This window comes from Tauraco erythrolophus, chromosome 17 (assembly GCF_009769465.1).
Source record: "Tauraco erythrolophus isolate bTauEry1 chromosome 17, bTauEry1.pri, whole genome shotgun sequence".
Lineage (NCBI taxonomy): Eukaryota > Metazoa > Chordata > Aves > Musophagiformes > Musophagidae > Tauraco > Tauraco erythrolophus.
Window position 1 is genome coordinate 12,501,828 of NC_141481.1, and position 14,856 is coordinate 12,516,683.

Genomic DNA, 14,856 nt, shown 5'->3' on the forward strand with positions numbered 1-14,856 from the left:
TGGCTGTAGGGCCCAGGGCTGAGAGCAAAGCATCCTCCCACCCAAACTGGGAAGCAGTCCCCCAGTTGCCAGGGAGCTCAGGACTGGTTTGGGACAGCAGCATCCCCAAGCAGGGTGTACCAGGGCCCACACTGCCCCGATGCCCCCCAGGACGGGAAGGGGCTGAGCTGGGCTCCGTGCTGGGAGAAGGGGGGGACAGGGCGACAGCCCCGGTGCTCCCCACTGGCCCCAGCTTGGGGAGAAGCAGCTCCAAGTGGAGCTTGGCTGGGAGCAGGCGTGGTGCGGCAGCACAGGGTGCCAGGGGGGTCCTGCCACGGTGTGGGGGCCACAGCCGGAGTGCCGGGTGCCCCCGGCCCTTAAGCGGGCGGCTTGCGGAAGACGCTCCAGGCGTGGAAGCAGCGGGTGAAAGGCCAGGGCTCGTGCCTTTCCGCACCAGCCGGAGCTTGCGGGGATGTGTGGGGTCCTTGGAGCGCATGTGCTGGATGTAGACCTGGGGGGCAGAGCACAGCCATAGGGGTCTCCAGCCCTTGCCCACCTTGGGGGCTGCTGGGAGCTCTGCACCACCATGCATGGAGCAGGACCAGAGCCCCAAGGGGAGATGGAGATGCCTGAATCCTGCCTGGCAGCAGCAAGCAGGAGGGAGGCCCTACCTGGCACGCCTTGAGGCTCAGCTTAATCTCCACCTGGCTGGTCTGGGTGCCCACCCACATGTAGACCTGTGGGAAGGACGTGCAACCGGGCTCAGCCGACGGAGCCACTGGCAGATCCGACCCCATCGTGCTGCCCCCGGACCCAGGACAGCCTCCAGCCCCCAGCTCACCTCCCGCCCGTTGTCCAGCAGCATGATGTCGTCATCAGCCAGGTCATCCTGGCAGAAATCGGAGCACTTCTCCGACACAGAGAAATAGCCCTTCTCGTTGGAGCACCTGCGGGGACAGCCAGAAGGGGACTGCATCAAAGATGTGAGTTTGTTAGGACTCACCTCGTGCAGAAGGAGGGGACGTGATGGACCAGCTCTGGTTCAGCTGGTTGATGCCCAGAAAGCGACAAAGAGCTGGGAGAAGGGCTCTACCTCTCATGAGGAGCTGTGCCCTGGCCAGCCTGGGAGGACTTGAGCCCCTGGTCAAGGCCAGCATGACCCATGGCACCCAGGATGAGGAAGGGGACCAATACAGACTCCAACAGCCCCACCTGGGCCAGGACCTACCTGAAGAGCCGGGAGTGCTTCATGTACTCAGCATCTTCGTCATAGGGCTTCTGGCTGCCGATGCCCACCCAGAAGAAGTTTTCGGGCTCTTCTCCTTCGTTGATCACCTGTGAGGCCAGGGGCAGGGCTGAGTGTGGCCGTCCCCTGCCCTGGAGGTCGCTGCCACCCAGGTAAGGCAGCGCCGAGCCCCACTGTGCTCCCACCCGCTCACCTGCTTGCTGTAGGAGTCGTCAAACATGTGTGTTCATGATGTCCTCGGCCAGTTTGGCCTCGTCGGGGTCTGCTGCCCGGCCCACCCAGGTGTAGACGATGCCCTGGTTGTCCGTGCTCTCGAAGGGAACCTGGGGGAGCGCAGAGTCAGGGCTGCCCAAGCAGGGAGGAGGGCAAGTGGCCGAGCGTCCCTGAGGATGCCGAGCCATGAGCCGTACCTTGAGGATGAAGCAAAACTCTGAGTTGAGCAGACCAGCATCTGTGTTGATCTGGATGCACCTAGAAGAGAAGCCCACGGGGCACAGTGAGCAAGAGATCAGGCAGTTGTGCCCACTGGCACATACCCTGCCAGGAGCCTGGCACCCATGAGTGCTGCCTGGCCCGGAGCAGCCCCTGGTAGAGCTGACCTGGTGCAGAGGGCCCCGCCGTTGGTGCGGATGTGGTAGAGGCTGGGCTGGGGCGGGCTGGCCCTGTCCTTCCGCTTGCCCCGGTGGATGACAAACCTCCTCTTGAAGTGCGAGAGGAACTTGGGGTTCTCCTGCTGCTGGGTCATGCGCACGACCTGGCCAGGGGTGGGTGTCAGCAGGGCCATGGGGACCCCCCAGACACATCCCTAAGCCCTGGCTGCACCACCCTTGCCAGACCCCATCTCTGCTGCTACCCCCTGCCCTTAGCCTGAGGGCAAAGAGGGGATGGGAAGAAGTGAGGCAAAACTGAGAGACCCCCATGTCACCCCCCAGGAATGCATAGTGGGGTCACCTCCAGCTTGCCAGGGAAGAGACTCTCAAACTTCTTCTGGAGGCTGAAGGTGAAGGTGAGCCAGCCCATGTGGATGCCTCCCGGCCCTGCCAGAAGTAGACGATGCACTGGAAGTCTTCCTCGGGCTGCTTCTCCTCCTCCTCTTCCTCACCCTCCTCCTCCCCTTTGCCTTCACCCTTCTTCTTCTTCTCCTCCTCCTCCTCGTACTCCACCGGCACCCAGTACCTAAGGGCAGGAACAGGGGGTGATGTGAGCGGTGGGGCAGGTTGGGGGTCTGGGCAGGGAGATGGGAGGATGAGGTGGTCCAGCAGCCCCGGAAAGGGGATGAGCCGGGTGTCACCTGCAGAGGAAGACGTAGCAGTCGTGGGTGTGGAAGTGGCCAAACTCCTCCTCAGGCAGGCGAGCGAATTTCTTGCCCTCCAGCACGAAGCCCTCCATGCCGTCTAGGTCCTCGTTCCACTCCTCCATCAGCTGCTCTGCCTGTGGCCCCACACGCTCCGTCAGCACCTGGCCCGACGCTGCGGGGGGACACACGGGACAGCCCCCAGCCCTACCTCGCTCAGGGGCATGGGGGGCTGGCGGGGCAGAAAGAGCGCCGTGAGGTCAGCCTTCATCTGGTCCTTCTTCTCGGCGTCCTTGCGGACCTTGCTGGCGAGGCCGCCCTCCTGCAGCACCGTCTCGGCGTTGCGGGTGTAATCCACGCGCAGGACATCATCCCAGTTCTTGAACTTGGACTTGAACACCTAAATCGGGGAGCAGGTAATGCACCCCGGGTCGCAGCACCCTCCCTGGCACCCAGCACGTGCGCTGCCCTACCTGGCACTCGGTGCCCTCCAGGTTCCTGGTGACCATGGCGTGCTTGGGCCGGTGCAGCATGCCGCACAGCTCCTGGCTCAGCTTCAGCGCTGCCGCCCCGCACCAGCCGCGGCGACTTCCTCCCGATCCAGATGAAGACGTCGGACCAGCAGTCCAGGATGTAGACGCTCTTGGTGTCCAGCAGGCTCTGCAGCTGTAGGGAAGGGGGGTCAGGCACCCACAGGCTTTCCCGTCTGGAAAAAGCTCTGCCTGCTCCCAAAAGATAGACTAGAAGAGCAGAGCATCCCGGTCCCGCTGGCTGAACCTGCCTCTCCCAGGGCACAGCTGGAGGCAGAGGGGGCACGAAACCAGTCTCACTGGTCAGACTGGGAGAACCTCCCCACCCCATCCTACCAGGCGCATCTCCGGCATCAGATCAGCCTTCAGCCTCTTCTTGTGCTCCACCGAGAGCTTGTAGTTGATCTGGGGCAGCTCCAGGTAGCCCAGACCCAGGCCGACCTATGGAGGGGGAGAGGACAGGGGTGAGGGGGGGCTGCAGGGCCCCAGCAGCACCAACGGCCCCACGGACACTGGCTCCGCGGACGTTGGCTCCCCACCTTGTACAGCTTGGGCTTGTGGGGCTGGAAGTCATCGGGGACACAGGGGCGGATCTCCTCGGGCTGCCCGCCCAGCACCTCCCAGAAGTCGGGGGGCTCCTCACCGTGGGTGAGCACCGTGATCTCCGCCTTGCCCTTCCGCTCGTTCTTGTTGATCTTCTCGGCAAAGAGCCTGCGGTGGGAGCGGGTGAGATGGCAGGAGGGCTCCCTGCACCCCCAGCCCCCACCCCGGCCAGCCCTACCTGGCCTTGGTGGTGCTGCTCAGCGTGGCCTGGCTCCCACGCCACACGAAGAGGTTGAGGCCGTGGTCCAAGAGGAAGACAAAGCTGGTGGATACAGAGGTGAGAAGACAGTCAGGAGAGAGCAGGGTGCACCGAACACCCTCCCCACCCCGGGGGTCCTTGCACAGCAGGGCACCGCACCCACTTGGGCTGCCAAGTGGGGTGTAGACCCACGTCATTGTAGAAAGGTGCTCGCATGGCCAATTTCCACCCAGAGCTGGAGCTATGATGTCTTGGTGGACCCTGCCAGCACCCTGTCCCCTTGCTGTGCCCGTGTCCCCTCACCGCTCCCCCTGCTCACCGGGGGTCCAGCGATGTCCCTTTCAGTGCCACTGGCTCCAACTTGACGTTCTTCTTCCCATAGACACGGTACAGCCTGGGGGGGGAGATGGCCACAGTGGGACGTGGGGCACCACCTGCCCCGTGCATCCCCCCAGCCCCGTGCATCCCCCCAGCCCCAGTGGTACCTGGTGACATACTGCGTGTCCTCCACGGTGAAGAAGCCGCTGGCCGTGCCACCCTCGATGTAGGAGATGTCGTTGTCAAAGACCTGGGGCAGAGAGGGGGTGAGGGTGGGGGAGGCAGGGCTGGGGGCCACGGCGGGGCCAGGGGTCGGCCTCACCTGGAGGAACTCATCGCTCTCATCCCCCATCTCCTCCCGGACGCTGCGGCACTCAGCCCCCAGGTAGTTGCGGAGGTTGACAGCGTGGATGGCGGAGCAGGCCTTCTTGTCCAGCGTGGCCTCCTGCCCGATCCAGTAGTAGATCTCCCAGTTGAGGGAGCCGTTCTCATCCAGGAAGGTCTGGGGAGACACAGGGTGTGAGATGGGACAGGCATGGCCCCGGGTTGGGGACATGGGGGACCCTCGGTCCTCCCCGGGTACCTTGAGCACGATGTAGCAGTCAGCCTCGTAGAATTTGCCGTGGAAAGCCTCATCCACCAGTGTGGGCACAAAGTTCTCGATCTGCCAGACACAGAGGCCGGGCAGCTGCCCCACGTCCTCGCTGAAGAACTCCGAGTAGTCCAGCTGTGGCTTCTCCAGGCCCTGGTCCCAGCGGCGCGTCTTCAAGTCCGGCGCCTTCGCCTCTCCGCTCTCCTGCAGCGATGGGGACGGGTCACTAAGCTGAGGGCAACCGGGTCTCTGCCCGCACCTGGGGTGGGCAAAGGGCACCGCGGTGCTGCCGGGGGCCCTTCTCCCACCCCGGACCCTACCTCTATCTTCTTGTTCTTCTCCTGGGCCACGTCCGACATCCCCTTCAGCACCTGCTTGGCCTGATCGTCCTGGGCAGAGTCCTTGCGCCGCCGGAGCCGCATCTTGCGGGCCAGCGGGTCCTTGGTGCCGCTCCCTGGGGACACGGGGACAGGGTGAGAGGCAGCCAGGACACCTGTGCCTCGTGTGGGCCATGCCAAGGGGCACGGCTTGTTTCCTAGCCTCTCCCAGGGCACTGCCCGAGGCAGGGGCTGTCCCCCCCATCCCTGCACCCTTGCCTGCCGCGGCGGCTGCGACGGTGGCCGGGGAGGCTCCAGCCAGGCGGAGCTGGTTCTGCAGGGAGAAGTCGATGTTGTACCACTCCGATGTCCGGTCCACCGGCTTCGGAGGCATCACCAGGTTGGGGTTCTCCGCGCACGTCCAAGATCTGCCAAGGAGGGGACAGGAGACCTCACTGCCCTGAAGCACAGGCTCGTGGGGACACTGAGGATGTGGAAGACCTCCGGAGCACCCTGGGCTTCGGTGAGGTGAGGGGATGTGGAGGGAGCCCCGAATCTACCACCTGCATGGGCTGAAACATGTGTCAGACTGCATATATTGGCCCCAAGACCCTCCTGTCCTCACCTCACCTCATCCCACCCTACACCCAGGGATCCCAGGGACACGCTGGGGCTGTGGCGGACCCAGCCTGAGGTGGAGGGGGTGTTGGGCTCTCACCTCCATGTCCGTCAGGAAATGGATGGCCTCTGGCAGTGTCACCAGGCGGTTCTTGTTCAGCACCAGCTTCCTCAGCTTGGAGCACCTGTGGGACACAGAGATGCTGGTGATGGGCCAGGCCAGGGGTATGTCCTTCAGGGATACTCGGAGACCCCATATAACCACACGGCCTCCACGTCCCCTCTTGGGGACAGAGCAGATCCAGCTGCGGGCTGTTCTCTACCTGCACAGGCTCTCGGGGATAAGCTCCAGGTTGTTGTTGGCCGCCATGAACTCCTCGAGGTTGGCGAGCTTGCCGATGCCCGAGGGGATCCCGTCAAAGTCAAGCTTGTTGGAGTTCAGGTACATCTTCTTCAGCTTGGTCAGCTTGCAGATGGCTGACTGAGGAAGGAGATGGCGGGGTGAGAGAGAACCCAGTGGCACAGAGGCACGGACAGGGACCCCCACGTACGGGCAGGGACATACAGGTAAGGAGGTGAGCTGGTTGCGGGACAGGTTGAGGGTCTCCAGCTGGGTCCACTGGTCAATGCAGAGGGACAGCTCTGTGATGTGGTTGCTGCTGAGGTTGAGGCGCCGCAGGCTGCCCAGGGTGTAGAGGCACTCGGGGACGCGGCTGAGGTCGTTGCAGGACAGGTCCACGTCTGGGGGGAGACAACGGGGTGATGCCACCCACCAGACCCACGTCAGGGCTGATAGAGCCCCTGGAGGGTCCCGTGCACTGTGGGGCTGAGCACCCTGGCCCTACCTGCCAGGTTCACCAGGCCCTCAAGACTGGTGGGCAGGTTGCTCTGCGTGCGCTGGGTGTTCCTGAGGTGGAGAGTCTGCAGGGCCGTCATTGCTGGGAGCTGCCTGTGGGCCATGGAGAACCACGGAGCAGAGACAGTCTCAGGGCTGGAGCAGGCACCTGGTCCAGCCCCGGTATTGTGGGATCCAGCCCTGAAAATGGGGCCTTACCGGAGCTGTGCGTGCAGGAGCGGGTTGTTGTTGAGGATGAGGGTCTGGAGGTGGACCAGGCGTCTCATCTGCGGTGGGAGGCTCTCCAGCTTGTTATTGCTCAGGTCAAGGTAGAGCAGATCCGTCAGGTTGATGAAGAGCTGGTTGGGGATGGTCTCGATGCTGCGGGGACATGGAGATCTTCAGGGTTACCTGGAACCTGTGCCAGCCCTGGGTTCCCTCCCGGAGAAGGGGGTGATTGATGAGGGTAGCTATGGCCAGACCTCATCAAACATGGCTGCCCTGGCCCAGACCTACCTGTTGTGGCCAAGGTTGAGGACCAGCATGTTCTTGGCGTTCTCCAGTTCCCGGGGACACTCTGTGAGCTGGTTGTAGCTCAGGTCCTGGGGCAAACAGTAGAGCAAAGCAGGCATCACCCTCTGCCCCGCACCCAGCAACCACCACCCAAACCCAAGGACGGAGGGACATCTTTGGGGGCACAGCCTGCCTACAGCCACACTGGGCCTTGCCCTGCGGATCGATGCCCAGCAGCAGGAGCTGAACGAGCATGCGGAGAACGCAGCTGCAGCACCAGCCGTTAAAGGAGGCATTGCCACAGGGTTATCCTGCCCACAGCCAGCTTCCTTGGTGCTCAGACATGGGATCAGAAGGACTGATTTACTCCCTGCCCCTTTCCCCTGGACACCCCTCAGCCCCTCCGCGCTCCCCAAGGGGCACGAGGCGCCATTGAGGTGCAGGAACGGGACTCAGGAGCCTGAGCTGGCTCTCGCATTAGCTGAGGCTCAGCACCTACCAGCACGGAGAGGTCATCCAGCTGGAAGATATCATCGGGGACCCCCGAGTTCTTCAGGCTGTTTGCACGAGCCACGATGGCCTGGAAAGGGGAGAGAGAGGCACGATTGCAGCCACCCACCCGCTCTGCGCCTGCTGAGCCCCTCAGGGTGGCCAGGCATGATCCTCATGTGCCCTCAGAAAGCCAAGGGCAGAGGTGCCTGGGGACACCTGATGGAGGTGGGACACATGATGGGGACACTTACCCGGAGGCAGGGCAGGCCGGAGAGCTCGCCATGGAGCGTGGTGAGGCTGTTGTGACTCACGGAGAGGTGTTCCTGCAGGGAAGCCCCAGAAAAGCCCCTGTGAGCAGAGGGAGGAGCTGGCGGAGCAGCAGTCGCACCCCCGCAGCAAAGTGGGAGCTCCTCGATCCCAGGAGAGTTGAGGGCTTGCAGAGACATGGGGTGAGCTCAGCCGTGACCCCCACAAGGCTGCTGGGATGCTCCCAGTCTCAAATTGGTTGGTTGGCCCCAGCGTGCCCATGCTGCCTCCACACTCCTTGTTCCTTGAGGCGGACCCGCCTGAGACACCCCCAGCCCTTGCTGCAGGGCTCGGGGTGCTCTGGGCTGCTCTGAGCTGGCTCGTGGCAGTTCCGGAGAGCCCTCGAGCAAACAGACTCCAGCTCTTGGAAATATGTCTCACTGGGTGACCTGGAAACGGGCAGACTGGCAAGGCTGGACGAGGGCCCAGGGGAAATTTTGTTTTCCTCTGGGCATCACCAGCCCAGCTGTTACCTGCTCAGGAAAATGAAGGATTGGCAGACTGTGGGCACGATGCCAGGTTTTAAGTGTAGCTGTGATGCCCCAGCATCTGGCAGGACTGGCAGGAGCGCAGCTCCGGGCAGCAGGGAGGGCTTCCCCACTCGCTGCCGCTGAGCAGGGCACAGCTGGCATGGTGACGAGGACGTTTGGCAGTGTTGTGTTTGGCTGACACCAACGTGCCGCAGGGCATCGCCAAAGCAAAGCTCAGCCACGGACTCCACCAAGGGCCTGGTGGTGCACAAAACTTGAGCCGCCCAAAAAACAAAGCCAGGCAGCTGCCAGCTGCTGCTCTTTACATCTTTTAGCGAAGGAAGAGGGGGAAAAAAAAGCCCCATAACCTTAATTCTCCCCATACTAAACCTTCGCCCTTCCCTTCTATTACAGGGCAGAGGATCTAAGCGTGGTTTTTAGTCTGGTTTTCTAGGAAAACAAGGTGAAAACCAGTACAAGTCTGTCTCGACCCCATTCCTAACAGCTCCTGCATCCAATTTCAACCGCACGTCGTAGCGCAGCCCTATTATTAGACACCAGAGCACCCGCCGACGAGCCACGGGGCTGGCAGGCACCAGGCGCTCAGCGCCGCCGTGCAGGGCCCCGTCTGAACCCGCAGCCCCAGTGGGAGCTGTCGGGCCCCATTCCCTGCCCAAAACGTGCTGCTCACCAGCTTCTGGAGGGCGGCGAGCTCCTCGGGCAGGTAGCAGAGCCCCGTGCGGTTCAGCTTCAGCCAGCGCAGGCTGGTCATCGCCTTCACGTGCTCCGGGAAGTAGCCACCCTGCGAGGAGGAAGAGGAGGGTGAGAAAACCACCAGCCCCACGGGGTGAGGATCTGGCAACCTCAGTCTGACCAGCCCTAGGAGGTCGAGGGGAGGCCTAGAATTGCCCAGTCCTATGGGATTGAGAGCTGGGGGGCTAGGATTGCCCAGTCCTATGGGATTGGGAGCTGGGGGGCTAGGATCACCCAGTCCTATGGGATTGGGAGCTGGGATCACCCAGTCCTATGGGATTGGGAGCTGCGGGGCTGGGATCACCCAGTCCTATGGGATTGGGAGCTGCGGGGCTGGGATTGCCCAGTCCTATGGGTCTAGAAGCTGGGGGGGCTGGGACTGCCCAGTTCTATGAGACTTCGAGCTGTGGGGTGCCAGGATCGCCCAGTCGTATAGGATTGGGAGCCAGGGGGTGCCAGGATCGCCCAGTTCTATAGGATTGGGAGCCGGGGGGTTCCAGGATCGCCCAGTTCTACAGGATTGGGAGCCGGGGGGCTGGGATCGCCCAGTCCCATGGGATTGGGAGCCGGGAGGCCAACACCGCCTGGCTCCCTGAGGCAGGGGCTGCCCAGCTGCAGGGGCTGGGGCTCCAGGGCTGGCCAGGCCCTACGGCGCCTACGGGGCCAGGGACCGAGGCTCCCCTAGACGAGCAGCACGGCCGAGGGGGCGAGATCGCCCAGCCCCAGGGCTCCGGGGGGGGCCGGACCGGGTCTGACGGGGCCCTGCGGGGGCCGGGCTCGGACTCCCCCGGCGCTCGGGGCCTGCGACCGGGCTGTCCCCGCCTCCCCCGGTGTCCCCCGCTCTGCCCCCGCACCTTGAAGTCGTTGCCGCTGAGGTCGACGCCGCGGACGAAGGGCAGGACGCCGGTGGCCGCCATGGCGGCGCTGGGCGGCGGAAGGGCGGGGGGACCCGGTGGCCGAGCGCTCCGCCCCGCCCCGCCCGGCCCCGCCCCTTCACCGCCTGGCCACGCCCCCGGCGGTGACGCGCACGGGGGGGCGTGGCGGGACGTGAAGCCGGGTTCTGCTTCCGTGGGCGGGGCCGCGCCGCGCCGCGCCCCTATTGGCTGGGGCCGCGCGGGAGGCTGCGGGGGCGCGTCGGTGCGCGCGGGTTACCGGCAGCGCGCGGGCGGCGGCGGTGAGTGCGGGCGGGCGGGGCCGCTCCGCTCCTGCCCTTGAGCGGGTCGGGGCGCGGGGGCGGCCCCGGGCGGTGCGCGCTGCCCGGCCGCCTCCCCCTCGGCAGCGTCGGGGGGGGAAGGTCTCCGTCCCGGTCCCTCCCGGAGGCACGGGCAGCGGCGAATCCCCCCTCCCCGCGCTGCCGGTTCCCCCCCCGAGGCGGTTGCAGCAGGGCCGGGCGAGGAGCGGCTGACTGTTCTCCGGGGTGACCCTTGCTCTTCCGCCGCACCCAGGCGTCCCGGCAGCAGCGGGAGCCTTTGCCCCGGAGGTGGAGGGGAACGACGGGGCGGACTCGGTGTGGCCGGTAGAAAACCCCCGTTTCCCACTAAAGTCCCATGGTGCGGTTTGGGCATCCCCCGGGAGGGCACGTTCCCCCGTGCAGGGTGACACCCATCCCATCGTGCGGGCTCTGCTTCCCCTGGGAGGGCACGGCCAGGGTGACACCCCGCTGCTCCTCTCCCCGCTCCGCAGGGCGACCATGGCCGAGTTCACGCGCCAGCGGGGCAAGCGGCAGGAGGACAGCGGGCTGGGCAGCATCCTCGACCTCCTGTTGGCCAATGCCAGGCTGGTGCTGGGCGTCAGCGGTGCGGCTGTGCTGGCCATCGCCACGCTGGCCGTCAAGCGGGTAAGGCTGCGCGGCCGCCGTCGGGGCTCGCGGGACGGGAGCGGCCGGCTGGTGGCGGAGGAGAAGCCGCTTTACTCCCCGGCCGCGGTGCGGGAAGATGAGCCGCAAACGTTGCTGGCTGCTCCCGCGCTGCGGAGCTCATCCCTGGAGTCTGGCAGAAACGCTGCCAGTCCTGGCAGCAGTGCCATTGGCATGGAGCTGCCCGCTCCCACCTGTGGGCATATGGGCAGGCCTGCACTCCGTTTGCCCGGAACAGCACGTGTTTGGGATGCGGTATCCCATCCAGAACGGCACTTTGGGCTTAATTCACGTTTGGACACCTGACTGTTTTCCACTTAAAATCTGTGGGAAGAAAATATGCAGCCTTCCAGTACTTAAAGGGGGCCTACAGGAAAGCTGGAGAGGGGCTTTGGACAAGGGCACGTAGTGACAGGACGAGGGGCAATGGCTTTAAACTGAAAGAGGGCAGATTTAGATTGGATATAAGAAAATCGTCACTCAGAGGGTGGTGAGGCACTGGCACAGGTTGCCCAGAGAAGCTGTGGCTGCCCCATCCCTGGAGGTGTTCAAGGCCAGGTTGGATGGGGCTTTGAGCAACCTGGTGTAGTGGAGGGTGTCCCTGCCCATGGCAGGGGGGTTGGAACTAGACGATCTCTGAGGTCCCTTCCAACCCAAACCATTCTGTGATTCTATGCACCTTTGCGGCCCCCAAACTGTCTATTTTTGCCCCATGTGGGGCTCTGTCTCCCCGTGCATGTTCCTGAGGGGCTGTTGTCCCGCTTAGTTCAGGGAAACGGCACTGAGAGGGTCACTTGTCCATGTGGGTTTTTCCTTCCCTCCAGCTGATAGACCGAGCCACCAGCCCTCGTGACGAAGGCGATCCCAAAGCTGAGCAGAAGACCCTGGAGGAGAGCTGGCAGGACTTGGCCTTGATCAAAGCGACGCCGAAACCCCCCGCGAAGCAGAGAAGGGAAGACCTCAGTGAGCCTCTGCTCCCTCCGGCTCGGCCGCCGGTGCCAGGTGAGGCTCACGCTGTGCGTGCCGGCTCTTGCCGTGGTTGGGAAGACCACCTTGATGTACTCTGGGCTGGTTGTGCCGCCGCTTCTCGTGGTCTGGGAGCTCCGTGCTATTTTTAGCTTGGTGCCCGGAAAGCCGACCCGATCGTGCCCTCCCTCCTGGGAGGCTCCTGAGCCGCAGCCCCTTTTTAGGCAATGCCTGCGGTAACGGCACCTCCGGTAACGTCTCGGCCACCGTGGCGCGGTGGAGGCTGTCGGGGCTTTGTCTCCTCTGGAGTGGTGTCTGCTGTGCTCGTTTTCTGGGTCAGCCCTGTCGAGAGGAAGGTGCGCTCGGGAGCTGCTGTGGACAAAGGCTGCCTTGTCCGGCTGCCTACAAAGACGGCGTTTTTCCAAGTGGGAAAGCAGCCCAGCTCGGTGCAGGGCAGGTCCTGAGATACTGGGCCTGGAGCAGGGTCGTTCACAAGACTCAGGTGATCAGGCGCAGATATTGGGGCAGGCTGGGTCTGCCTGAGCCATGTCAGTGGCAGTGAGTCCCTTGCCCAGCTGCTGGTGCTCAGCCTGCTTTACCCACCTCTAGCTGGGGGATAAGGCTGGGCACTGGCGGGTTTGAAGGTTAGTTTGGGCTCTGCCTGGGCTGAGGAGCACTGTGAAGGTCAGCAGACTCAGTGGTGCCCCTCTTGGCACGGTCAGCCTCATGTCCAGAGTGGTGGGCTGGGAGCTGGGCACCCAGCTCGCGCCTCCCCCTTGGCTGCAGCAGAAGCTGCTGCTGTAGGTTGCAGACGATCTGCTCTGAGCTGTGACTTCTCCCTCCCCTCTGCCCCATCTCCTTCTCACAGAGCCCAGGAGCTGCTTTGCCCCTCTGGAAACTCCTCAGGTCGAATCCAGCCCTCCGCGCTGCCTCACGCTGCAGGAGAAGCTCCTCTCCCACTACAGCAGCCGGCTGGCCGTGCCCGAGAAACAAGTGTCCCTCGCCCTGCAGCTGGCCAGGAGCATCTGTGCCCAACTGCAGAACTTCCTGCGGAGCAAGTGCCCAGAGCTGCCTTTTGGCAGCCTCTTCCTCAGCGGTCCCCTGCTCGATGGCCTCGGGGCTCTCACAGCCGACCACGTCCACCTCATGCTGCCGGTGATCCTTGACACCACGCTCTGGAGCCTCATCCCAGGAGAGGACACCGTGGTGAGGAACCCTCAGTACTGGATGATCAAGAGGACTGATCTGGAGTATTTCCCTCGTGGGTGCAGCCCCTGGGACAGGTTCATTGTGGGCCAGTACCTCTCCTCTAATGCACTCAACGAGACCCTCCACAAGATGCTGGTGAGGTCCATCAACTGGCCTGCCATCGGCAGCCTGCTGGGAAGCATCATCTACCCGGTCGTGGCTTCCCAGGACCTGAAGCTGGAAGTCAAACACAATCAGATCGAGCTGAGGATCACCCTCTTCCCAGTGGTGGAAATGGAGGACAAAGTTCTTCTGGCTGCTCCTCCTGAAGGACTGGTGGAAAACCTCTGGCTTGAGAGCTTTTACAGGGCAGAGGTCTCGAAGGTGAAGGAGCTGGATGCTGGTGACTCTGGGGCTCGGCAGCACTGCCTCCGCGTTCTCAACGGCGTCTGCAAGAGCCATCCTGCCCTGCACAAACTGAGTGGCAGCCCCTTGACCCACGTCGTCCTTCACCTCAGTGCCACCAGTTCGGACTGGGCAGAAGAAAGCCTTGCTGACAGGTTCCAGCAGGTGCTTGAGGAGCTGGTAGGCTACCTGGAGAAAGGGGTCCTGCCTTCCTATTTCAACCACAAAACCAACCTCTTCTGCGAGCTGTTGGAAGAGGAAATTGATGAGATGGGCTTCATGCTCTACAGAGCCATATCTGAACCGGAGCTCCTGCTGAAGGAGAAATGACTGGTGCGCTGGGAGCTCCCACACGTAGGGTGTTCCTCGCCTATCTGCTGCTCCTCGCTGTGAGGGTTGCGATGCTTCTAGTTGACTAGTCAGTTAAGAGGCAAAGTTCTTGCACTTTATGAGAAAAACAAAAAAAAATTTCCTGCCTGAATAAAACGTGCCAGCGCAGAGGTGGGTGTTGGCGTAAGGAGCCTTTCCCTGGGAGGCTCTGCCAACCCAGGGTGAGCGCAGCCCATGCCTCCGGTACTGACAGGTGAGTCCTGTCTGCTGGGAGTTGGGAGCCAATGTGAAGCATGTTTGGTCTCTGGTTCCCAGTGTCCTCTGCCTGTCCCAGCCCGCTGTGGTGGGTCTTGGGCTTCCCTTGCTCTACGAGATCAGCTGGAGCTGGAGGGGAGCAGTTCCTTACTGCTGCTGTGTCCTGCAGGCCCCACAGGGTCCCTTTGGACACGTGGTCTTACTGTGCCATGCCCTCAGCCAGCTTTTGGGACAGGGTGGGAGCCCTGTCCGTCTGCAGGATATTTTCTGAGTGATGATGACCTGGGTGGCTGGCTGGGCACTGGAAGGTACAGCCATAGCGAACAGGGCTGTGGGTTTATTTTTTGGAAACCTTGTCAGGTGCCAAAAGGGGCGAGCTCAGCCCTACCTCTTCATTCTGCCGGTATCGGCTCTGCCCCGGGGAAGGGACCTGCTTCCAGCACGGCGCCGGGGCTTCGTGCCCCGTGTCCCACAGCGGTGTTTTGCTGGAAGATGTCCCAAAGAAGGTGGTGGCAGGAAGAGAGCTGCTGACTCCTGGGAGGCTCCTGGTATCGGTCCCTCGGTGGAGGCTGCAGCAGGGCTGTGCGTCCCCTCCCCGGCAGGTGGGACGAACCAGTGTCCCCTTCCAGTCTGTCCAGTGACCTTTTCACACATGTATTGCTGCTGTCTTGAGGTCCTTTCCCCCCTGAGCCCTGTGGTACGGGGCAGGAAAGTAGGATAGGAACGATGCTCTGAGCAGAGTGCTTGCAAAAACTGAAGTGCTTTATGGTTTTTATTAAGAAGTTATGTTTT

The 14,856-nt window shown here is 63.2% G+C and overlaps 2 protein-coding genes across 2 annotated transcripts; one reads left to right on the plus strand and one right to left on the minus strand.

Moving 5' to 3' along the window:
- Positions 1-331: 331 nt before the first annotated feature.
- Positions 332-9,986, minus strand: FLII (FLII actin remodeling protein). The gene is given in 35 exon segments (XM_086622179.1): positions 332-421; positions 424-490; positions 651-716; positions 821-926; positions 1,208-1,314; positions 1,419-1,448; positions 1,450-1,548; positions 1,636-1,696; positions 1,825-1,979; positions 2,177-2,247; positions 2,250-2,401; positions 2,517-2,656; positions 2,731-2,919; positions 2,993-3,088; positions 3,090-3,185; positions 3,386-3,490; positions 3,589-3,760; positions 3,831-3,914; positions 4,171-4,245; positions 4,337-4,419; positions 4,492-4,671; positions 4,753-4,965; positions 5,082-5,215; positions 5,358-5,490; positions 5,492-5,506; positions 5,797-5,881; positions 6,020-6,177; positions 6,262-6,437; positions 6,542-6,645; positions 6,751-6,912; positions 7,048-7,133; positions 7,544-7,624; positions 7,788-7,859; positions 9,004-9,114; positions 9,920-9,986. Coding segments are annotated over 35 exon segments (3,792 nt in total). The 5' UTR covers positions 9,983-9,986; the 3' UTR covers positions 332-356.
- A 769-nt stretch (positions 9,987-10,755) lies between these two features.
- Positions 10,756-13,809, plus strand: MIEF2 (mitochondrial elongation factor 2). The gene is made up of 3 exons (XM_086622396.1): positions 10,756-10,902; positions 11,745-11,922; positions 12,755-13,809. Exons 1-3 carry the CDS (start codon positions 10,756-10,758, stop codon positions 13,807-13,809), a joined length of 1,380 nt encoding a protein of 459 aa, XP_086478522.1.
- The last annotated feature ends 1,047 nt before the right edge of the window (positions 13,810-14,856 follow it).

Coding starts and splice junctions, on each gene's coding strand:
- MIEF2 (XM_086622396.1), top strand. CDS start 10,756: ATGGCCGAGTTCACGCGCCAGCGGGGCAAGCGGCAGGAGGACAGCGGG. Junction 10,903..11,744: donor CCACGCTGGCCGTCAAGCGG/GTAAGGCTGCGC, acceptor CCTTCCCTCCAG/CTGATAGACCGAGCCACCAG. Junction 11,923..12,754: donor GGCTCGGCCGCCGGTGCCAG/GTGAGGCTCACG, acceptor TCCTTCTCACAG/AGCCCAGGAGCTGCTTTGCC.